Here is a 25,726-nt window from a genome sequence, read left to right as displayed (position 1 = left end):
AATAGACATACAAATAAAAGGACATATAACATAGAATGGCAACCAGACAACATGAGTTGTTGAAAATCAGATGTGATCTAGGAGCTTTATACGGCTTAATACTGTTCGTGCCATTGAAGAGATGGTAAGTCTCTCCCTCACAGCCTCGTCGTCATTCCCATTAAATTCAAAGATTGCACTACTGTGAATAAGGTCTATAAGGACAAAAAAAAAAATATTTAAGTAATATTTTTTATAAATTCTGTTCCCTGCCCAGTAGATGCCAATGTGCACAAAGAATGTGAAAAAACAAAAACAAAAGAAGAATGTGAAAGTGGAGATTTATAGAAAAAAATGACTTAAATATTGATCTTTTTCTCACCCACACTTATCATATTACTTCTGTATGGAGTTTCCTTTGTGTCTTTATTATTCAATCAAACATACTGTGTTTGAGAGTAAAATTAATTATTTTGTAATTAAAAAAAATAAAAGAGTGCAAAAAAGTCTTCTAAATGCTCAAAAATAAAGAAGTTGATAACAAAATTATTTGCAGTGCGTGTAATCTTTTGAAAACTTTTTTTTTTTTTTTTGTGCACTTCAAAAACTTTTCATCACAAACCCACACATTTTGCTCTCTTTTCTGCTGTCTTTTTTGCGGCTGTAAATATTTTGCTTGCGAGTTGAAAAGTTTTGCTTGCGCGTAAAGTTGTACCTCAGTGGGCGGTCTCTAACAACCAGATGAAAGGCCTTTTTCTATTGGTCACCCTCGATTGAAGTGACCGGTTGGCCACGCCCATTACAGTTTCCCGCCGCTGCTGCTGCTGCCATCATCGTCGCACTGCGGTCAAGCCAGCCGTGGTTTGAAAATACACGGTCAAGCCAGCCGCCAAAAAAAGAATGGGACGTCCCGTATAAGAACTGACCATTAGTTTTTTCTACTTATTAGAAATGAGGTCTTTATGGGCCTCAGAAGTCAAATAATGTGACATTTCTCCAAAATGCTACAGTAAAATGGTTTGATATGAGGTGTGTGTACTGTATGGGACGTCCCCCACAAGAACTGACCATTATTTTTTTCTACTTATTAGAAATGAGGTCTTTATGGGCCTCAGAAGTCAAATAATGTGACATTTCTCCAAAATGCTACAGTAAAATGGTTTGATATGAGGTGTGTGTACTGTATGGGACGTCCCCCACAAGAACTGACCATTATTTTTTTCTACTTATTAGAAATGAGGTATTAATGGGCCTCTGAAGTCAAATAATGTGACATTTCTCCAAAATGCTACAGTAAACTGGTTTGATATGAGGTGAGTATACTGTATGGTATGGGACATCCCCTACAAGAACTGACCATTAGTTTTTTCTACTTATTAGAAATTTGGCCTTTAGAAATAGATAGATAGATAGATAGATAGATAGATAGATAGATAGATAGATAGATAGATAGATAGATAGATAGATAGATGATAGATAGATAGATAGATAGATAGAAATAAAGAAAAAATATAGATAGATAGATAGATAGATAGATAGATAGATAGATAGATAGATAGATAGATAGATAGATAGATAGATAGATAGATAGATAGATAGATAGATAGATAAAAAAGACATAGAAAGAAAGAAAAAAGATAGATAGACAGACGGACGGATCGATCTGGGCAACTCAAGTGCTCTGAAAGCGCGTTCTTTCTGTGCTGTTACTGAAATTACCGTATTCATAGTAATAGGCGCACACACTACTTTTTTTGGCGGCTGGCTTGACCGTGTATTTTCAAACCACGGCTGGCTTGACCGCAGTGCGACGATGATGGCAGCAGCAGCAGCGGCGGGAAACTGTAATGGGCGTGGCCAACCGGTCACTTCAATCGAGGGTGACCAATAGAAAAGGCCTTTCATCTGGTTGTTAGAGACCGCCCACTGAGGTACAACTTTACGCGCAAGCAAAACTTTTCAACTCGCAAGCAAAATATTTACAGCGGCAAAAAAGACAGCAGAAAAGAGAGCACAATGTGTGGGTTTGTGATGAAAAGTTTTTGAAGTGCACAAAAAAAAAAAGTTTTCAAAAGATTACACGCACTGCAAATAATTTTGTTATCAACTTCTTTATTTTTGAGCATTTAGAAGACTTTTTTGCACACTTTTTTTTTTTAATTACAAAATAATAAATTTTACTCTCAAACACAGTATGTTTGATTGAATAATAAAGACACAAAGGAAACTCCATACTTCTGAAGATATGGAGTCTTATGGATAAACTTTAAGCTACCTTCATGTGATCTTTGGAGCTTGAAAGGTCTGGCCACCATTCACTTGCTTAGAGAGGACCTAGAGCTGAGATATTCTTCTAAAAATCTTAATTTGTGATCAGCAGAAGAATGAAAGTCATACACATCTGGGATGGCATGAGGCTGAGTAAATGATGAGAGAACTTTCATCTTATTGGTGAACAATTCCTGTAAAAGAAGGTTAACATAAAGAAATCAATATTACTTTAAAAAAAAAAAATTTAAATGATGTACGCACAAGAGATGAAGATTCCAGTCATATCAGTATCCAAATAAAAACGTTTTATTTTACATGGAGTGGATCTCCTCATGCGGCTGCCATTTTGAGATCACATGCCAGGCCGAATATTGCTTGGTAACCATGTTATTGGACAATTTTGCTCACAGAATAAATGAATCATGGCTGACTGTTCTTAAAATGCACTCCTAATTAAAAAAGTTTAACTCCTAAAAGACATGAATTGTAATTTTGCAATATGTGTAGTAAATCATGACCGCTCACATTAAAATGAAGACTCCAGTCATATCAGTAACCTTATAAAAGCTGTTTTATTCTACATGGAGAGGGTAAGCACTTGGGAGCTGCTATGCTAGAATCACATGAGCAACCAAATACTACTCGCTTAAGTAACTGACCTATTATTTGATACTTTCACTCATTGATTAAAGTAATCATGGATGATTGTGAATACTAAATGTCTACAATAGCATCTGAATCTTTAAATTATGCTGGATCCAAGATGTTAAGTGTCAGTGTAAGTCCAAGATGACACAAATGTTACTGAGTGCACCTTTAAAGTATTACTACAATGGCATGTTTTTGCATTACGCAGCATCCACACACCACAACACTAATTGTCAGTATAAACCCAAAGCAACTACCATATCGGCCAACACAAATTTTTTTATGTGTCCTTACTCGAGAACCAGCTGGTGGCAGATCAATGTATTCGCCACATCGCCCCACTGAACCCCGTGACACTGTCACATGTCAACAGAAGTCGCACAGTTTAATTAAAAATGAAAGACTCCAGGTCACTTTTCGCTGCAAATTGGGTTACTGTGAATGCCCTTTTAGAGCAGATCTTATTTAGATCCTGGCATTCGAAAAAGAAAGAATAATATATTTTTGCCTGCCTTTTTATTATTGATTCATATTAAAATACAATTTTCGGAGGAAACAAAATGTGATCACACAGGCAAACCTCATTATAGTCTCTTTTCCACAGGAACAGTACAAAGCACACCCATCTTTTCTTTAAGTACAGGTTGATAGCACTACTGTCAGCTTCATATTATACCCATTTATTCTATATATTGTGCAAAGATACTCCTTAAAAATAATACAGTGACGTGACATAAAAATAACTCAAACAACCACAACAGTAGCAAACACCAATCATACAAAATGCAGACATGCAGAAAGATGCACTTCCCTTATTAAAATTAACAAAATTAAAAGATAAAAAAATATTTTCTTATGTTCTTGTCTGTTTTGTGAAAACCAAATAAATAAATAAAAACATAAGGATGGTTATATGGAATTCAAGGTATTATATTGAATGAGGTGTACAACAGTCTAAACAAAATTAAAAACAATGAGAGAAAGCTTTAGGAGATTAAGGCATTATTTCCAGTTGATTGTGATTTAAAACAAACAAACCTTTGAACTGAATGACATTTAAAGCACTAAGAAATAAAATTAAAAGCACAAATTAATATGCACAGCAAGCAAGGGTCATTAACTTACCAGCTGTGTAATTTCAAGTAGTAAAATGTGCAATCTGCATTTCACCATTTGAGCCTCACTTATATAAGAAAAGTACTCACAAACATCACTCAACATTTTATCCATGATCAAAAATGTTATGTTCGGATAAAAGAGCTGAATATGCTGTTCTAAATACTGTGTGTACTAGAGAGTGGATGTTGGAAGGTACATCTCAGCATTCGTTTTTTTTTTTTTTCACACGTAGCAGAGCAATTCAAACTGTTTACAATATCAATAACAACAGCAGCCAGGACTGTTATAGTTTATAACAGTTTTTTTATATATATAATATTTATATATGTTTTTAAATAATAGTTTATAAAAGTATATAATAGGCAGCTTTTAAAGACTACTATTTGATATGAAATAGGATTGTTTGGAGGAAGCAATGAAGAGAGGCTGGAACTGTTTACTGCTGCTGTCAGTATGCAGAATGAATGATGATTTCATAATGACTGATTGAACAGCGGAGCTTAAGGCTGATTGTCTTGAGGCCGTGTCTGGTTATGTGTGATTGGCAGATGGAGTTAGGATGGAGGGAAACATTAGGACCCTGGCCTGCATGAAGGACAGATCAGGGAGAAGACAGATAACCTTTGCTGCTTCTTCACTTATGTTTTCATCTTTTTCATCTGGCTTCCTGTCAAACAAACATAAAAGAAAGTATGAGCAGCGTTTCAAAAAAGGCAGGGTCATGCCCTATTTAAACTTCTCTAAAACAATGTAACATAATGGAAGACCAGACGAATCAAAGTCAGATTTTCTTTCTGTGTAGTCTTAAAGGAATATTAGAGCTTATTACAAGGGTCTCTGGAATACTCTATTCTGATTGGCCAATGGCACCATCTAGAGGTCTGATATTTCTGAACAACCGCACATCAAGCGATTAAGTCATATCAGACCAGTCATCTGAGTATTGTAAGTCATCTTTCCAACTTAGATCACTGTGCGATCTCTACAAGTTAGCAAATAAAATAATTTAAACATAGATCAATGTATAATTCCCATTTATTAGTTTTTTTTTTTGTCAAGTAGTCTTGTAATAAGCTAGATAATGAGCAGTCAGCAGTAATGTTTTACAAAATAAACATCAACTGAACTCAGACACAAATTTAAGGTGGACTTTAGCTGTTCAGTGATTTCTTTCATCTCATTTAATTACATAATATCAACGCAAATCAATATTATATGTCCATTTATTTATTTGGTTAGTAGCCATGTAGTAAGCTGGATAATGTACAGTCTGCCAGTTGTTATCGCAAAATAAACCCCTTCAGGGTGATACAAGACCCCTCTGCTTTACATCGGGGTTCCTTACATATTTAACAACATTTAGCATAATGTTGCTTACCACAAAAAACTATTTTGACTTGTACCTCCTTTTCTTTTTAAAAGCAAAAATCTATGTTACATAATATGCAAAAACTCTTAGCTAGGAACTATATGAAGAACTCTTAGTGAAAGATTAAACTCTATGTGAATACAGGCCCATATTTTTGCATTTTTTAAAGAAATGAAGTTTTGTGGTGCACATGTCTGAAAATGACACAAGTCAAAAAACGATACCATCAAAAACAGAAAAACTTGCAGACTTACTCACTGCTCCAACAATTACTTTAATCCAAACCACATGTTAAGACATGATAAAACCTGTATTAACTTAAGACATGTTAAAGGGATAGTTTACCCAAAAATAAAACATTCTCATCATTTACTCACTCTCAAGCCATCCCACATGTGCATGAGTTTCTTTGTTATGATAAATACAAATTAAGATTATTACAAGAATATCTCAGTTCTGTAGGTCTGTAAGAAGAAGAAGAATGTGAATGTGGAGAATTTTAGTTAAAAAAGGGCTTAAATATTGATCTGTTTCTCACCCACTGCTATCATATCACATCTGAAAACATGTATCTAACCACTGGAGTTGTGTGGATTACTTTTATGTTTCCTTTCTGTTCTTTTTGGACCTTCAATGTTATGCCACCATTCACTTGCAATGTAAAAACCTACAGAGCTGAGATATTTTTCAAAATATCTTTGAGTTTAGCAGAAGAAAGTCATACACATCTAAGATGGCATGAGAAGAACATTTTCATTTTTGGGTGAACTATCTTAATTTAATTTAATTTGACCAATTGTCACACATTATACATACATTTCTGCATATACATGGTGAAATTATTTATTTTTCACATATCCCAGCTAAGCTGGGGTCAGAGTGCAGGGTCAGCCATGATACGGCGCCCCTGGAGCAGATAGGTTCAAGGGCCTTGCTCAAGGGCCCAACAGTGGTGTCTTGGTGGTGTTGGGGCTTGAACCCACGACCTTCTGATCAGTAACCCAGAGCCTTAACCGCTGAGCCACCACTCTTCGCTTTAAGAAGTGTGTGTAGTCACGCATGCATATTTCTAACCTGGTTGTTGTTCTGGTTTTCTCCATCGATTCCATTAGTTTTGTAAATGCATCTGCAATGTTTCGACCAGAGGTGTTTGTCACTATTTTAGCTGTAGTCAGTTCATACAACTCTGGATCAACACCTAAACAAACAGAGAAAAACTTTCAAATATACAAGAGACACAAAAACATACAGAAACACATACATGCATATAGATACATAATTATCATTCCATCAAGTTAGCGTTTTGTTTAAACCACTTCACACTCTCAATTAATTATAGTTACAGTAAAGACTGTAAAAACCATGAAAACAGAACCTCAGAAGCAGTGTCCAAAACTTGTGTTTAAAGAACATCCAAGTGTGTGTCTTGTCAGGTAAGACTCTTATATCATTTCCCAGATATAGAGAAGCAAATCACTATCAACAGAGCTTGTGATTAAAGGAAGTAAAACAGAGATACTCACAGAGCCAATCCAGAGAGAAGAAATCAGGGACAGAGCGCTAGACTAAGAAGGAAATCTAAGATGACAAGCTTCCTTTAAGAGACATCGGTTTTGAATCACAAACAAAATGAAAAAGGAAGACAAGAAGGTTTCACAACAAGCCACTTCACCAAAGCAGAACTGATTCTTTCCTGTTCTAACCTGGTAGTGGAGTGTTATTTGCACCCTCTGAGCTACAATCATCCACTGGCCCAAAATAGTCCAAATTTAGCCCTGCGATTCCAGCATCTTGTGCTTCACATGAGAGTCATAGCAATGACAGCAGGACAGGGAGGGTTAGTGTGTTGTTAGTAGTACTTAAAGCATTATAAATCCACAATATATTATCAGTATTATATACACATTTATAAGTATAAAGGACGAGGCAGTTGCTCTATTCTGACACTTCAGTTATGAAGAAACTAAGAGCAGATCAGTTCCAGGAGCAGTGTTGCTATGTTCACTTATTAAACACGATTTATTCTTATAATTTCCAAAATGTATTCTGACTTTCTAGTCCTTAGCACAATAAACCAGATAATTGAAATTAAGCAATTCTCCTCCATCCTTCTTCATAAAGGAATGCAAAAAACTTTGTTGTTTATTTTGGCCAGGCAAGTTGCTTATTTTGGGCTTGTTCCGTCAAACATGGTTGCTTGTTTTTGTAACAAGATCTGGCAACAATGAATAGGATCAACATGTCAGACAAAGAGAATACAAGAGAAGATTGAAGCAACAGATGAACAGAACAGAATAGTAAAGAGCTATAGAGACATTGCAGTATAGAATTTTTATTGGCAGATTTATTAAGTATATTTATCAAAAGAAATATTATTTGGTGCAATACAACTGAAAAAAATATGAAAAAGTATTTAATGTTAATGATTTTGGTAAAATCAAGCAAAAGAAGTTGATCAAAGTTAGCGAAAGTTTGTCAAAAGTGCTTTAATGAAAATTTTACTGCAAGTCACAGTGAGTTCTCAGACAGCAAGGAGACACTGTTTTGTTTTTATCAGATGGAAAAACTGAATAGGAACAGAAAGACAATGAAGATAGAGTTATACATTTGCATGGACTGTTTAACAGAAATTTCCACCAAGGTTAAATTCAACATGCCCAAAATGGTATCTCTGTGTGTTGTAGCATGTTTATATAAATCTTTGAAAAATTCTTGGTGTTTCCCTTTTAAACGAGCCAAGGCAAGCTGTTCAAATTAGCACCAGCAGTAAGGTCAGCTATTCCAAAAAAGATTAGCAACATCTTTTTCAGTCAAACCTGAGACAGTAGCTGGTGCATAGGGAATAATTTTCGACAACACAACTGAGAAAATATGTGATAATGGGTAGAGTCTTGCATATCTTGGCAAGGTAATTAATCACAGTTGAAGCTGCATACTTATCATTTGAGGTAGTACATTTCAGCCTCTGTGTGTGTGTGTGTGTATATATGAGCGTTTAAAACATACTGACAATAGCCAATAATTTCATACTACATATGCAGAAACAAGAGGAGAAAATGGTAAGAGAGAGCAAGTACAAACATATAAAGGGAAACTGAGATAAATGTGTCTCTTAGCAGTATTTCGGTACCCCTTTTCCACTTAAATGGTTCTGGTTCTTGTGCTGGAGCAAAAAAATAAATAAATACTTAATCTGATTTATGTTTTTAAAGGGATAGTTCACCCCAAAATGATAATTCTCTCATCATTTAATCACCCTCGTGCCACCCCAAATGTGTAAGACTTACTTTCTTCTGCAGAACAAAAACAAATATTTTTAAAAGAATATATCAGCTCTGTAGGTCCATACAATGCAAGTGAATGGTAACTAGACCTTTCAAGCTCCAAAAATCACAAAAACAGCATGAAAGAAATCCATATGACTCCAGAAGCGATAGGATAGCTGTGGGTAAGAAACACATCAATATTTATGTTAGTTTTTACTATAAATCTCAATTTATATTGAGATTTATAGTAAATTTATATTAAAAAAGACTTCAATATTGATCTGTTTCTTAAAGGACCCTATATGATTGCATAGTTTCTGAAAACATATATAAACCACTAGAGTCACATGGATTATTTTTATGTACCTTTGTGATTTTTGGAGCTTGAAAGGTCTGGTCACCATTCACTTGCATTATATGGACCTACAGAGCTGAAATATTCTTCAAAAAATCTTTGTTTTTGTTCTGCAGAAGAAAGTCATACACATCTGGGGTGGCATGAGGGTGAGTAAATGATGAGAGAATTATCATATTGGGGTGAACTATCCCTTTAAGCTATTGTGAGCTACTTATGATGCACCAATCTGAAGTTATAACAAGTACAATTCATAGCAATCAATTTACATATATGATTTTGTAAATACAAATAAAAGTGGATGGAGCTGCTATACAATGAATCATACCTGTCGGTGGAAAAGGGGCTTGGAAGGAAAGAGAGAGAGAGAGAGAGAAAGAGAAATGTTCATATCCCAAATCGCTTCAATGGTCTCCTCTTTTGTGGTTTAGAAGCATCTCTCAACAAGATGTGGATGGTTACTTCTTAAACTGTCCTGTTAATATTAGTTCAGTTTTTAAATCAACACCATTTACACAATATCTGTGAATGGAACAGGAACTGAGAAAAATAGAGAGAGGAAAGGAGTGATGGCGATAGAGGGTGGAAGTTATCTATGATGGGGATGATGAGAGTAGCAGTATCAGGAGTAGGATTTCTGCCGTGAGTGGCGAGTGGTTTTATCTTGAGCTCTAGAGAAGGAGGCACGGCGAATAGACATACCATCAATACTAATGGCCAAAGAGGGTGCCACCTGCAATACATGAGACATCAAAACACAACAAGTTTAGCAAGCTTTTCAATTGGATTACTTTTCAATAAACCTTTAACAGTGACACAATGTCCAAGAGACATGTGCTAAACTCTGCACATGGTACTTTCCAATGTTAGCTCCAAATCTTTATCAACTATATATATAGTTGTATATGTGCTCTCCTCACCTGAGTGTATAGCATATTTCCACTCTCCACAGCAGCAGAAGGGGAAAGTGCAGGAGAGGCTGGAGTCTTTGAGGACTCTTTGGTGGGTTCCAGCAGTCCCTGAGAGGAAGAGAGAGAAAAAGATAGAGGGTTCAAATCAGCACAGAAGATTTCATGTTGTTGTGCTTCAGGATTTCACTCACCAGTCCAGCAGCAAACTTAGGCACAATCACTGGCTGGTGCTTCTCTCCAGTGAACAACTAGTAAAACGACACAAAAATATTGTGTGTGTGTGTATTAGTGTGTATGTAGTATATAGTATACACTCTAATAAGGTACACCTGTACATGTACGTATTAATGCGATTATCTAATCAGCCAATCATGTGGCAGCAGTGTTATGTATAAAATATATCAGATATGGGTCAGGAGCTTCAGTTAATTTTCACATCAACCATCAGAATGGGGAAATATTTGATCTCAGTGATTTACAAAAAACATCCATCGAGTGGCAGTTCTGTTTGCGAAAACAGCTTGTTAATTACAGAGGTCAGAGAAGAATGGTCCAAGCTGACAGGAATGTGACAGTAACCCAAATAACAACATAACCCAATTACAACAGTGCTATGCTGAAAAGCATTTCTGAACATACAACACGTGGAGCACTGAGGCAGATGGGCTACAGCAGAAGAAGACTTCTCCGGGTACCACTACTGTCAGCTACAGGAAACAGGAAACTGAGGCTTCAGTGGGCACAGGCTCAACAAAATCTGGACAGTAGACAATTGCAAAACATCGCCTGGTCTGACAAATTTGGATTTCTGTAAAGGTACACAAATGGTAGGCCCACTGCAGCCTCAGTTTTCTGTTCTTGGCTGACAGAAGTGGAACCCACTGCCACTCGATGGATGTTTTTTGTTTTTCGCACCATTCTCTTTACACTAGAGACTGTTGTGTGTGAAAATCCTAGGAGATCAGCAGTTACAGAAATACTCAACAAGCCCGTCTGGCACAAACAAACATGCTACAGTCTAAATCACGGAGACCCCTTTTTTCCATTCTGATGGTTGATGTGAACATTAACTGAAGCTCCTGACCCATATCAACATGATTTTATACATTACACTGCTGCCACACGATTGCCTGATTAGATAATTGTATGAATAAGTAGATGTACATTTACAGGAGTGTATATTTACATAGTGATCTAAAACATTTATGTCTCAGTATCTGTAATCTATGTACCAGGGCCAGAAATTTAGGAGGGCCTGAGGCAAAAATGCCCCTGAAATTCATGTGACCCTGTAATATCCGTTTATATCCTTAATTTGTGCTTAAGGATAGCAAAAATAAAGCTCATCTCATTATTTACTCACCCTCATGTCATCCCAGATGTGTATGACTTTCTCATTTAGAAAATGATCAATATTTAAATCTTTTTTTACTAAAAAAGAGATTTATAGAAAAAAGGACTAACATATTGATCTGTTTCTCACCCATGCCTATCAAATTGCTTCAAAAAACATATGGATTACTTTTATGGTGCCTTTATGTGATTTTTAGAGCTTGAAAGGTGTTGCCACCATTCCCTTACATTGAATCAAATCAATCAAATCACTTTATTGTCACACTACCATGTACACAAGTGCAACAGTAGGTGAAATTCTTGTTGGACCTACAGAGCTGTGATATTCTTCTAAAAATCTCACTCACATTCATACACAAAGTCATACACATCTGGGATGGCATAAGGGAGAGTAAATAACGACAGAATTTTTATTTTTGGGTGAACTAATCCTTTAACATTCTATTATAGTCATAGTTATACAGATTACAGTATAAAATAAGAATTAGCCTAATATTTAATTAATTCTTAGGATTAAAAAGGTAATAAATAAAATGTTATGAATTTGTATTAATGAATCAATTTAAATGGAAATATTTGACATAAACGGATGAGACACAGTTTGTTTTAAGTGGTTAGAAAAAATATGCTCTCATAAAGGTATAAAATGCCACTATAAATAAAATCTAGGGCAAATAATATTACTGCAAAAGTTAATTTCTGACACTGCTATGTACTGCAATAGTCATTTAATTTCCAGGTACTCACAATGTTCCTGATTCCTAGGCAATCCAGCAGGATTCTGTTGCCATGGGAACCTGCCCATTTGAACTTGAGGCCATATGTCCCTTGGATGTCCTGAAGGTGGCGCCACATGGCTAATACTTTCCTGTAGGAACAGAAGAGAACCCTCAGACCTTAATAACCCCAATGTCTTTCTCTAAAACTCTGAGAATAACAGAATATATGAGAACACCTTCAAAGGAGCTCTTACTGGCAATATCAGCAAAGCACAGAACAGTCTTTGTCAGGAAACATTTTATCTGGTTGGAAGGGGGAAATGATCTTATAACCTTATAAAATGTCAAATATTTTATCCAGGAGTTTTTGATTATATAAAAGTCTAGATATTCAACTCAGTGCACAAGATGTTTTGATCTTTTTCAAAAGGTCACCTTTCATTAATCTGGTGCCACACATTTACAGAAGCACATGCAGAAACAATTCTAAATCTAAGCTTTGCTCTGCATGTGATGTTTTAAGTGGTGCACACTGCTAATAAAGTTTCATGCATCATTCACTCGGTGTCTGTCCAGAGGCAAAGACATAAATAGACTCCACTCAGTGACACGTTCAACTCTGAATATAACAGTAGTATCTCCTTTGCTTCAATCATTCCGTTTGTCTCCTCTCCACTCCACAACTCTTACCCGAGGGCAAAAGAGCTGCTCGGATTCCTTTGTTCCTGAGGATCCTGAGCCTGCAGGACTTCCTCGAGGGTCAACACCTCTGTGACCCCACTAACCTCAGGACTGACATCTGAAGGGAAGGCGGCTCTGAAGAGATGCTGGAGTTTACAGCTGAACTCAGCCTATAAGAGACAGACAAGACAAGCTGATAGTTATTCCTCTTGCTATTTCCTTCTAAACCTATACTGTCATAACTTTTTTTTTCACTGAAAAACATCCAGAAAGATTACATGTAGAACTGCACTTCAAAACTAATTGAAAGCTTGATTTTATTACCATCCACCCAAAACAGGCACTAATCCTTCTAATTTCCCTCTCTTTCTCAGTCTCATTCTTGCTCTTCTCTCAATAAACTGTTGTGTTCATATCTTGATTTATCTGAAACAAAATATGCTTTAAAGCAATATTCTGGGTTCAATACAAGTTAAGCTCAATCAACAGCATTTGTGGTACAATGCTGATTACCACAAAAATTATTTTGTCTCGTCTCTCCTTTTCTTTAAATATCAGAAACAGAGATTATAGTGAGGCACTTACAATGGAAGTGAATGGGGACAGGTTTAAAAAAGGCAGAAATGTGAAGCTTTTAATTTGATAAAAGCAATTATATTAATTCTTCAGTTAAAACTTGTGTATTACAGGAGTTGTTTAAATCAACACTTTTACAGTTGTTTTAGGGCTTTACAGCATTCTGTCATAAAATAAGTTGTTAAATTGGATATAAATTTACACAGAAAAGGTAAGCAATTTTATTACACTAAAATCATGGTAAAATGCATATTTTTTACATCATATGGCTACACTTTTGAAACAGAGAGTATTTTAATGTTTACGGATTGGCCCCATTCACTTCCATTGTAAGTGCCCCAGTGTGACCGAGATTATTTCTGCTTCCTTTTTGTTTAAGAAAATGATTTGAGATTTTGACGTGTTCTGCAGTGTGACATGCTTAACAGCACCTAAAACTATTTTAAGTAGCATTTCCCCAATTCTTTTATAATTATTATGACCATATTAACTGCGAGCCTACATAAAATGTTTGTATTATATGTATACTTTACATTTGTATACTTTGTATAAAGTATACAAGTGCAAGAGTTTGTTTAATTTAAAATGAACCAATGAAGGCAAAATGGTGATTAAAAATGGATATGAAAAAAAAGAAGAAAATGGTGACCAGTAAAGCCCAAAGGATACTTTAGTTTTGACGCAAACACTTAGCGTCTACATACAGTCGAGAGCTAGCTTTTCAAAGTATACTTCATTTGACGGTGTGCATATACACAGGGGGTTGGCGCATACGCATTTGTGTCCACATTGGTCTCCTATTGTTTTCTTCTAGCGCTTCTTTGTGACAGCAACTGCTCAAATGTGAGTGTTGCCATCTTTTGGACCCACCTAATTAGTGCAAATAATTCCAGGCACATGCACATTCTGCAAGTTCAAATAAACATGGTTAGAAAAATCATGCTGCATGCATTCAGTGCTTGAGCAAGCTTCTGATGACGAGATTTGCCTCGTGTCCTATACTGAAGTATACTTTGGGCTTTACCGCACCTAGAAAATACACTTACACTTATACATGAATATAAATTTGTAAGAACATTTTTACCTTAAGTCTTGACACTACATTATGGACATTATGCAACTAACCATACACAGATACTGTGTAGTTAATATTTGCTTAAGCAATCATAATGGAAAAACAAGTGAATTAACATCTAAAACAACTCACAGTATCTCTGTCCATCCTACTATTCTGGAGGTTGTCACTAGAGAACGCTGTTGATGTCGCATCATCCTGTAACTCTGGACCCACTAAAGTAATCGGTTCCTCCCCAAATGCTGCCCATGAATCCTGACCCTCTTCTGTGTCTTCATGTTGTCCAAATGAAGCCCAGTCCTCTTCCCCTCTAACCACCACACCACCAAATGGAGCAGAGCTAAAGTCGGCAAAACTATCACTAGGAGGCAACTCGGAACATAAAGCTCCTTTGTTGCGTGCACTGTCTGCAGAGTTGTCCTCTTCCTCAGCCAGCTCATCTTCCTCCTTGAAGTCTTTCAGTGTGTCCGTGTCACCAAATTCATCATCGGTGGAGAATTGTGACAATGCCGTGACAAAATCAGCAAATCCTTCCTGGGCTAGAGATTCAGTCCGGCTGAAGTCTGCGAAAACCTGAGTTGCATCTCTGAAATCCCCAAAGTCCTCGTTGGCTGTGCGGTCTGTGGGTGTCTCATTAAAAGCCTTGATGTCCTCATTTACCTCCATGTCTGAAGATCCATCCATTTCCCTTGTGTCTCTGCTCAGCTGTGTGTTAGAGATTGCATCCACATCTTCTGTGGTGGCTGTCGCCGCCTCGGAAACACCTGTGTCACTACAAACAACATAGTGCTCACTAGAGGAGCCAGACGCACCTGGAAGGCCTTCATCTTCTGGTCCTTTGTTCTCTCTTTGCTTCTGCTTACCTCCAGCCTTCTGTACTTCTTTATAAGGACAAAATGACTGGGAGTCATCACATAACTCTGTTCCCAGACTCATCTCTACAGATTCAGATGCTTCTTCAGGAGATGATTGACTATTAGAGCCTTGCAGGCTGTCTGTTTGTTTATTTTCTTGCGTTCCATCTAACCCACCATCCAGTTCGTAGCTTATTCTGCTCTCTGTGCTTTTTAACAAGGTGGGCTGAACTTCCTCCAGCTCTGAATAGCCATTACTGAGGTTGTGTCCATCACCTGTGCAGTCTATTTGCTGGCCTGTGCTGCTTTGGATGTCAGAGAGCTCCCTCTGTGGGTCAAAGGACGTGACACCATTCATGACGATCTTCAATGATTCCTTCTCTAGACTCTCAATGTAGCTGTGCACCTCAGTCTCATCTCCTGATGTTTCTAGATTTGATACCACACAAGACAGGTGTGCTTCCTCTACCACTCTTCTCTCGTTGCCCCATCTGTTCTTCCCTGATAAAGTGAGATTCTGCACGGATGTGATGTACTGGTCAGGAGGCGAGTCCTCCACTGCGTTTGACTGGTTGAATGTTATGGGTGTGTCAAGCTCTGAAAAGCTGAAACTGGATGACACACCTCCGTCACGGAAACTGCCAAACTCGCCGAACTCATCCTCCTCTTCCTGCTCTGCAGCCTCATCCAGTGGAGGCGGCGAGGAAGAGTACAAACGGATGACATCTGGCTCCATAGTCCTATTGCGGCACCTGGAGGCCACATGCACGCGCACACACACCTACAAAAATAGAAAGACAAGAGAAAGAATTTCAGAAAACATTTATTGAAAAGTTTGCATTCGAATACAGTAGACCGGAAGCACAAGCTTATGCAAAGAAATTTTGCAATCTGTTGCATAAAAAAATGTAAGCTTGGTGAACTCTGACCTGCAAATCTGGATGACGAGAAGACACGTGACCAATAGAAGATCGAAACATCAAACAATGACATCTTGGCTCATTTAAAGAATACATATTTCAAAGCTGCATGTTTTTAATGTTGCAGGATAGAGTGTAAATGGTATATTTTAACATTTTGAATACAGTATATTATTATTATTTGTTATTTGTGATGCATTAAAACCAGAAGCCCTCCCACGTGACATCATATCATGGTTCGTTGCGTTGTCAGAAAGAAAAATTGCATACTCAAAGCCTTGTGTGACCGCCACTTTACTCTCCAGTTCTTCAGTTCTAAATCCGTATAAAAATCTTTCTTCTGTAAAACGAAATAGATGCAAGGCAGAATGTTAGCCTCAGTAGAAATTCACTTTAATTGCATCTTTTTTCAATACAATGAAATGAATTGTGACTGGGGCTGTCAGTCCCACTGTTAATCTTGCCAATGAAATCACTGATTAAAACGATGGTTGACAAAGGGTTGTTTGATTTTGACAATAATTAAACTCTTGAGACCCAAGTGTGACTGCTGAGTGCATTTTCCATTTCAATTTTTGATTTGTAACTAGTATCACCTAATAAATATGCAATATATATATATATATATATATATATATATATATATATATATATATATATTTCTAGTGCAAATACTTTTCCTAAAAATGGATGCCCACATACGGGGACAACAGGACTAAGTTATGACATTTTAAATAATACAAAACTATAGAAAGTAAAAAAATATATATTTTCAGATTTTTTTATTATATTTCCAGGAGTGTACATAGTAAATTCTGAATCTACCTGAATCTATTACCATTGGCCCATGTCTGCCAAACATGATGAGTGGTGAAAACATCATCTGCAGCCAACTGAACTTTTGGTCGGATGTTAGGCGTGAATGCACTTGGCTGCATAGGATAGCTACAGGATGCTCCCTTGCTCCCTATTTTGTAAATAACTTAACTTCCAGTGTGCTGTCTGACTGCACTGGTCTCAGAACAGTACTAAATGCACCTTATGTTCATCCTAACTTCATATAAAGTTTCTCTCAATCAGTTAAATTTTTCTCAATGTGAAAATGCACAGTAAATACAGAAATTCAAATGAAAAACTATCACTGATTTCCACTATAGTATACGTTGTGTTTAGCAGCGTGGCGGTTTACAATAAATCTCAAATTTAAAAACTAGCAAATCGGATGAAACTAGAGGCTCTAATCTTTTGACTCAAACAGGTTTCAATGTAAGAACTTAATTAGGTTTCTTACCAGAAGTAGTTTTGTTGCCATTTCTCCCATAGACAAACTCTGCTGTGCTCGGCGCAATGTTGTTTTGTCACATGACTCTGTGCATCGAAAATTTTACCCTTTACTGACAGCCCAGATTCTCCTGAACTGAGCTCAATCAGTTTAAATCCATTTAAATTATGCTTTGCATATAGCAAAGCCAAAATACAAATGACCACGCATATGGACGTGGGGTTGTACAAGGTTAAATGTTTTATTAAAGTGTACCTTTCATGAAAATATCATGAGAAAAAAAATAATACTGCAAGATATTAACAGTGCAAGATATAAAATTAAGAACAAACATCTAGCCAATCATCTGTTTATAGAAGAATATATTAAATATGGATTCATCTAATCCAATAATCCAGTATGTTGGGGATTTTACCGATTGAGCTGCATGAGTTGAAAGCGCTAAATACTGGCAAAATGAACCTCTATAAAATGAGGTACTCATCTCACTTACACACATCCTATTTATACATGAGATTAATTACTATATTCACAACATGCTGTATATGTAATATTGCAACTTGGTGTACATCTGCACAGACCACGAAGTGACGCACTATTCATGATATGCTCATCTTGCGTTATGTAAATTTTGTTGTGAATATGCTGTTTCCGTAAAAAAAATAACATGCTAAACGCAACGCAATATACTAAGCTGAATAAAACAGAAAATGAATAACAGTCTCTAAAGCATAAAGAATTCAGAAAACTGTAGACTGGTCTGTTACACATTTTTGCCATTTTCCACATTATCATCAACTTAAAGACATTATTTTCATTGACTAAAATGATATGCCATTTGAATTACTGACTAATTTTAAAGGACATTTTTGTTAAAAGACTAAAACTATGACTAAAACAAAAAAAAATATGTAAAAAGTGACATTAGTCAGTATAACATTCTGCTTAACATCTCTTTTGGTGTTCAGCGGAAGAAAAAAATGGGTTTGGAACTAGAGGTCGACCGATATAGTTTTTTTCAGGCCGATGCCGATCTTTTGAAATCTGGGTCGGCCGATGGCCGATTACTGCTGCCGATTTATTTTGGCCGATATTTGGCCGATATGTGCTTGTTTTTAACCTCTTATTTGAAAGATAAAATGTAACACGAATAATTACTTAAGATAGACACAATTTCTCAACAAATACATTTATTGAACACTTGACCAATCTGCACTTGTAGACTTAAATAAAAAATGTATAATGTAAAAACATATTGTATAAATAATGTATAACAAATATATTAAATAAACAAAGCAGGTGTTACGAACTGCTCCGAGACACGAAGGTTGAGATCCAAATGCAGCTTTAATTAAGGGGCAATCCAGACACGTAATCCAATATTCAGAGCATCCAAGAGAAGCACAGGCATAACTAGGGATGGGTATCGTTAAGGTATTAATGGTATTACTCTTACCGATCCGGTACTTTAACGGTATTCTTAACGGTTCTTTTTGTTTTATATATATATTACACTAAGATAAATGTTATATAGGCACAGTGATTTAATTTCAGGAAGGTCTACTAACATTACTGTTCAGGTGTGGTCTAAAAAGAAATCTAATAAAGTAATCAATTGTAAAATAACAATGCATAGTTTATCATAGATAGATTAATGCTTATTAATGCAGAAGTTATTCATTCAAGAGCTGTAAGTGATTTTCTCTTTGCCTTTTGTTGTTCGATTCGCAGTAATGGCTCAATCGTCAGCATGTTCATTAGACTGCATTAGACATCTCTTGCGCTCTTTTTATTATTAAACGCGTCCCGCAATTTAGCAACAGTAGCTAGACTGCATTTTACAACAATCACCGATCGTGCTGATTCTAACGTTAAGTTTGAGTTTTAGGGAGAAATGTCAGTGCACCGCTGGGAAGGGAAGGAAGTTGTGCTAGACAGAATGCGGCTTATGTATAAATATTATTTTGATAATCTTTGGAAGGCGAAATCTAAAATAAAATCAGACTAATATCACAGATCTAAACCAGGCTACGTTTGAATGTTTAGTTCTGTCCTCCGTCGTCACTCATTAAGCAGGGCTCATGTTGTGCTCGCTGTGGCACCGCGTCAGCGAGATCTCTCTCAATTTTCAATTTCTGAGGGTGTGCAGCTCAAAAATGAATTTAGCTGCAACTGATGCATGAGGGTCCTCCCCCAGTAACACCAGCATCTGATCTGTTTCTGCCAAACTGTGGCATGAGGTTTGAGAGTTTGTGGAGGTATCTCTCTCTCAACTCTGTAAATTTTTCACAGTGAAGGAGAAAGTGTGTCTCTGTCTCGACCTCACCCGTGTCACAGTGAGCACAGACTCGTTCTTCCTTTGGAAGCCATGTTTGTCTGTGTCGGCCTTTTTCTATGGCCAGACTGTGATCACGGAGTCTGTATTTGGTGAGGATCCATCTATCTCTCTCTCTCTCTCTCTCTCTCTCTCTCTCTCTCTCTCTCTCTCTCTCTCTCTCTCTCTCTCTCTCTCTCTCTCTCTCTCTCTCTCTCTCTCTCTCTCTCTCTCTCTCTCTCTCTCTCTCTCTCTCTCTCTCTCTCTCTCTCTCTCTCTCTCTCTCTCTCTCTCTCTCTCTCTCTCTCTCTCTCCTAAATTGCATCACAGACAAATGTTTCATATTATACATAGAAATGGCTGGCGAGATAAAATAACTTTGTCTTTATAGCAATAAGAAATGTATTTTCTTAATTTCTCCAGTAGCCTACCGACAGCAGAACCGATAACGTCCGAGCTTACCAAAGCCAGTCCTTCAATAGCCTATAGTGCGTTGGTATTTTTTTTTTTTATTACATATTTCTCTGCATTGAGTGACAACCCTCTCAAATATAAGACACACAAACAGAACAAATAAAAGTCTCAGATTCACTATCTGTAATTGCAAAATTCTTGCTTACTTATTGTGACATGATAGCAACCTTCTGCTGTGATAATGCAACTTCAACTACGCTATCAATATCCAAAGTAGCTGAACATCATGTCGCCTATCGCGTTTGTCGTGTTTTTTCTTGAAGTTGGCAGTAACATATAAAAAGTTTTTAATTCCACAACAACACTAGGCTGCCCACAGATGCGCCTGCCTAATAATCAGCTTAATATACTTTGATATTGGCCGTTGCCGATTATGTTAAAAAAAAAATGCAAAAAAAAAAATCGACCGATTAATCGGTCGACCTCTATTTGGAACAGCCAGAGGGGTGAGTAAATTATTACAGAATTACATTTTTTTAGTTACTCCTTTAAAAAAGCCATAACAAACAAAGCAATTGGACAGTGTTGTTGCTATCAACCAATGAGAAGATGAGACCTAAGGCCCAAACACACTCTACGCAAGTACGTGAACGCATATGCAACTTGCTACGCAAGCTTGATTTCACATGTCGTTACATTGTGAAATGTGTCAGCGCTCAATTTATAACACAACGTAAGTATGTGCTGCATTCTCAGCATTGCCACAAGGGGCGCTATAGCTGATTTTCTTCTTTCAATCAACAAGTGTCATGGCGGAATCGTATATAAAAAAAATATACAACTTTTTGTTGTATTCAAACAAATTTGTTTTTTTTTCTCCATGTCTCTCCCCACTCCTCAACTATCAAATCATCTACCACATCCGGACTACATACACCACATCCGGACTACATCTGAAAACATTAATCAGTTAATGGCTTAACTGACAGTTTTGAATTAATGGAAATCTTTAAGGAACTGGTCACCGAACAGTTTGAAAAGCACCTTATTTTCATCCTGCCTCCGTATACAGCCTCCGAAGGCAGCATTTTCCTCATTTCGTATGCAATACCGGCTTCGTGGTCACACCTAAAAAATCTATTGCCCTCTTGTGGTCTGAGGTTTGCAACCGCCAGAGCAACGCAAGAGCACACGTAATGAATGTACAACGGAACCATATAGTGGCCAAGCACTCGCGTTTGCCTTTGCATATTTGTGTGAAGTATGTTTAGCTTTTTATTACAAAATTATTAATATAGTACTTACAAATGTGCACTGACTTGGCATTTTGGTCTAACAAGATTTTTATGGTACTTTCAAGGTATTTTATGATCTTTAATGCACTAGAAACAAGAATAACATAAAACTAAAATTCAGGTGACGGGTACAGTCAGCACTACTAGATCAGAAGCAGCCCATTCATTATTCACTTGCACACTAGACGTAATCTTCCTTTCAAGGACTAAATCTAGGGCATGGTTTAAAGAGTAACAACACAACATTTAAAACTTGTGAATGAGCAGTAAAATGACCAGCAATTATTGACTAGCCCTCAAATGTCAAAGGATAACCATTACATAAGATGTTTGTTTGCACACTCACTACCCTGGTGCAGAGTCAAGTGCTGTGCATTGGGGAAAATGAATAATACTGGTCGTATGCAAATTCACGTTTCAGTAGTTTCAATACTAGGTTCATAGTTCCTTGAATGTAACTTTTTCTGACACAGTCATCATTGTGAAAATGAAAGCAGTTCTGTCTAGCTGCAAAGTGCACATGACACAGACAAACTAAGCCACATAATAAACAGAAAGGAGCTCACAATGCTCAGTACCCATTTTACACAACTAGATCTACTTAGAATCCTAAACCCCTTAAATTGTCTTTTGTGTCTGTAAATGTCTGTGTGGTGCTACTATAAGGACAAACATGAAAGTGTTCTCTTCTTGGCATGACTAAATGAATACTGTCTTGATAAAAGATCACATAGGCTTATTTTTATTAAAGAAAGAAACTGCTTATCACCAAAGAAAACACTCAAACTCTCCTTAAGAATTTTAGGTCAGCATTACATAGATGAGGAATAATCATCTAATGGACACTTTCAGTAACCTGACAGGAGGGCAAACTAGGCTAAATTAGGTCACACAGTAACCTACATGTCTGCTTTTGTGGGTGACCACCATTTCTACAAGTTCAATGTTTCAAAGCAAAGTTATGTCTATGTATTTCTTAATTTAAACGAGTGCAAATAGACCTAAAAGTAAGTTACACAGAGGATCTTTGACTCTGGTAAATTAAAGTGAGAAAATCACCCAGCCAATTAATTAAACAAACACATTCACTGCAGTAAATTGGCCAGTGATTTTAAATATTTTGCACATTAGCTGACACACTAGAGTATATGTAGTTTTCCTCAGGCAAACACACACATACAGTACACACACGCACACTGTGTAAACGTTGATATGTTTGAGCCTCTTTGAGGTTGTGTAAACTGATGAGGAAACCCAATCCATTCCCTTTGTGCTCTCTGAGCCTCAGTCCAAACACTATCACTGAGGGACACAACTCCATGCATTTTCTACCGCTTAAATAAAACTAATCTCAAAACGATTTTATAAACAAAGATTTAAAGGAATATTCTGGGTTCAATACCCAAGTTAAACTCAATCGACAGCATTTGTGGCATAATGTTTATTACCACAAAAAAATTTGACTCGTCCCTGTTTTTCTTTAAAAAAAAAAAAGCACAAATTTGGGTTACAGTGAGGCAATTACAATGGACGTGAATGGGGCCCAATCCGTAAACATTAACATACTCACCATTTCAAAAGTATAGTCACAAGACATAACCAATATGCATGTTAACATGATTTTAGTGTGATAAAATCACTTATTAATCACTTGGTAACCTTTTTTGTGTTCCCATGACGACGTAAAACCGTAACCCTAAAACATCAGTAAAAATGGTGATTTAAACAACTTTACAGCTAAAATGATACACAGGTTTTAACAGAAGTGCTTTAATAAAATTATAAGCTTCACATTTCTGCCTTTAAACCTTCAAAAATTGGCTTCTATTGTAAGTGCCTCACTGTAACCTCGATTTTTGCTTTTTATTTAAAGAAAAGGAACGAGTCAACATAATTATTTTTGTGGTAATCAACATTATGTCACAAATGGGTGGGGTATTTATCTACCCCCATGATCTGGAATGTCTGCTGATGTGGTAATATGTGAGACTAACCAGCCTATGTTTGTTTGGAACAGAAACATTTAGATGTTTATGCCAAAAATAAGGATATTTAAACATAATTAAATGTATCAAAGAACCTTAACAAGTCTTTGCCTCCTTGTTAAGATAAAATGATCATCAAGATAAATAGGACCCGAGACATGCAGTATTCAGTGACACCAGAGTATTTTAACTGAAATAATAAATGAATCAATGACAGTAAAACCCTCAATAGCAGGTAGACAAACATTAGCCTTGTTGGCAGGTGATATAATGACAAACCTCCTCTTGGGTAAACTCAAGGGGTGTAACATTGACAGACAGCCAGACAGACAGAGAGAATTGACAAAATTGAAATTGAGAGAGAGAGAGAGAGAGAGAGAGAGAGAGAGAGAGAGAGAGAGAGAGAGAGAGAGAGACAGAGAGAGAGAGAGAGAGAGAGAGAGAGAGATATTTAACATGCACCTCGACAGGAGGAAGTAATAATCCGCGAGATGTCACTTCTCTTATTGTAATGTGGCACGAGACCGCTGTCATCACCCTGTGTGGTTTCTAATCGATATAAGCCTCAGACAAACATTCCTTTAGACTCAGCTGTGCCGTGATTTTAACTATGTTACGTTGGTACAATTATACTGCCATCGACGTTGTTACAAAATTAAGCTTCCGATGCTCCTTTCACTGTTCAGTTTTTATGTAAGTGGATCAACAACAACCTGACAGCACATTGTTCTTACCTTCGCCTATCCGCTATGGATGATCATGACGGAGAATTAACCTGTTCGATTTTATATTCTCTCTTCGTTCTCGGTTGGTAAAGTTAAGCCGACAGCTCTCACTGCCAGTTTCTGCACTCATCCGGAGTTCCGTGTCCAACAATATGCAACTAGAGACCCAGACCTCTTTATTATCACTCTATCAGATCACAAACAAGTGATCTACCGCCCCCTGTCTACACGGAGCATAATGAAACACGACACGGAAAAAGAAAACAATGGAATTATGCAAAAATCTGGGTTACAGTGAGGCACTTACAATGGAACTGAATGGGGCCAATCGCTAAACGTTAAAATACTCAATGTTTCTAAAGAATGCAAGACGTAAACAACGTGTCATCATGATTTTAGTGTGATTACTAACTTACTAACCTTTTCTGTGTAAAGTTATGGCCAATTTTACAAGACGTACGCGCTGTAACGCTGCTGCTACTGTACCTGTTATAAAAATTAACGATTTTAACAGAAGAATTAATGTAAGTGCTTTTATAAAATTGTAAGCTTCACATTCTGCCTTCAAACCCTCCAAAAAATCGGCCCCATTCACTTCCATTGTAAGTGCCGCACTGTCAATGTAACCTCGATTTATGCTATTTTTGTGGTAATAAACATTAAATGCTTGACTTGTAGCCTATTAAAGCTGGAATAATTCTTTAATTATAGACATCTGAATTATATGGCCAAATGTGATATAATGTGACAAGCCTGCTTTATAACCTCACAGGGCAGTAAAGTGTTAACTACAAATGCAACAATAATGCAAATCAGGACTCTCTTTCTTTGAATGGTTCAACCTCAATTCTGAAAATTTCAGAAGCACTCTGAAAAATTGTGAAAGGGAAAGCTTGTCCATTTCATGTCATATCATTAATGTGTATCTAAAAAGCTCTAATTTCTGATTCTTTATCAAATAAATATATATATTTTGTATTCAATGCCACAAGAACAATTTAGATGTTACATGTTTTTAGTGCTTTTTTCTAAAACAAAACAAAAAAAGAGAAAACATATATCGCAGTCATTTACAAAAATGTGAGAAATTCAGTTTACAGAGAGCCTATTTTTATTGTGTATATGTATGATAGGGTATTTGCCCGTGTATAATGAATAACTGCAGGGTACAATGGGGCTAAAGTCCCCCTGGGAAAAAGCACTTTTGATTTTATTTTCTCACAAAACACTAAATAGCAACAAAAACAACCACAGTGCTTTCCTTAACACCTGTTTGTCACTAAGCTCTACGAAATATTCCTGATCCATGAGATTATTGTGTGCAGTGTCTAAAGTTTGATTTTGAGGTAATTTGATCTATTATTTACAGGGGTCATGATCAAAGGTATCACATTTTCATTGATCTTTTGACATATAAGAGGTCATTGTATAATAAAACATATTGTATGTTTCAGAACTCAAAACTTCCTTCTCACTGTAAAATGAGCATTTGTTAAAAAACAATCTGCCAAAATGACTCGTTCTCTGCTTCCTCCACATTGTGATGTTACACTGTGGTAGACATTTGCATACCTCCACAACAAAACATCAACGCCTACTTAAAGTTATCACTTTT

General features: G+C 36.7%; 1 protein-coding gene across 2 annotated transcripts; it reads right to left on the bottom strand.

The window, feature by feature from the left end:
- Positions 1-85: 85 nt before the first annotated feature.
- aftphb (aftiphilin b) lies at positions 86-24,280 on the bottom strand. Of its 2 annotated transcripts, XR_007972273.1 has the most exons (10): positions 24,121-24,280; positions 14,455-15,957; positions 12,681-12,841; positions 12,019-12,139; positions 10,110-10,166; positions 9,928-10,026; positions 9,710-9,740; positions 6,461-6,584; positions 2,255-4,684; positions 86-194 (listed from the first exon to the last, which is right to left on the bottom strand). XR_007972273.1 is itself a non-coding variant. In XM_052146131.1 (9 exons), exons 2-9 carry the CDS (start codon positions 15,910-15,912, stop codon positions 4,549-4,551), a joined length of 2,187 nt encoding a protein of 728 aa, XP_052002091.1. In that variant the 5' UTR covers positions 15,913-15,957; positions 24,121-24,280; the 3' UTR covers positions 2,100-4,548. The 2 variants fall into 2 exon arrangements, 1 of the variants encoding a protein (XP_052002091.1); XM_052146131.1 differs by lacking the exon at positions 86-194 and having other exon boundaries at positions 2,100-4,684.
- Positions 24,281-25,726: the final 1,446 nt, after the last annotated feature.

The sequence above is a fragment of the Xyrauchen texanus genome, chromosome 16, assembly GCF_025860055.1.
Source record: "Xyrauchen texanus isolate HMW12.3.18 chromosome 16, RBS_HiC_50CHRs, whole genome shotgun sequence".
Taxonomy (NCBI): Eukaryota; Metazoa; Chordata; class Actinopteri; order Cypriniformes; family Catostomidae; genus Xyrauchen; species Xyrauchen texanus.
Note: the sequence above shows the minus strand (reverse complement) of the source record. Positions and strands in the feature narration are given on the sequence as shown.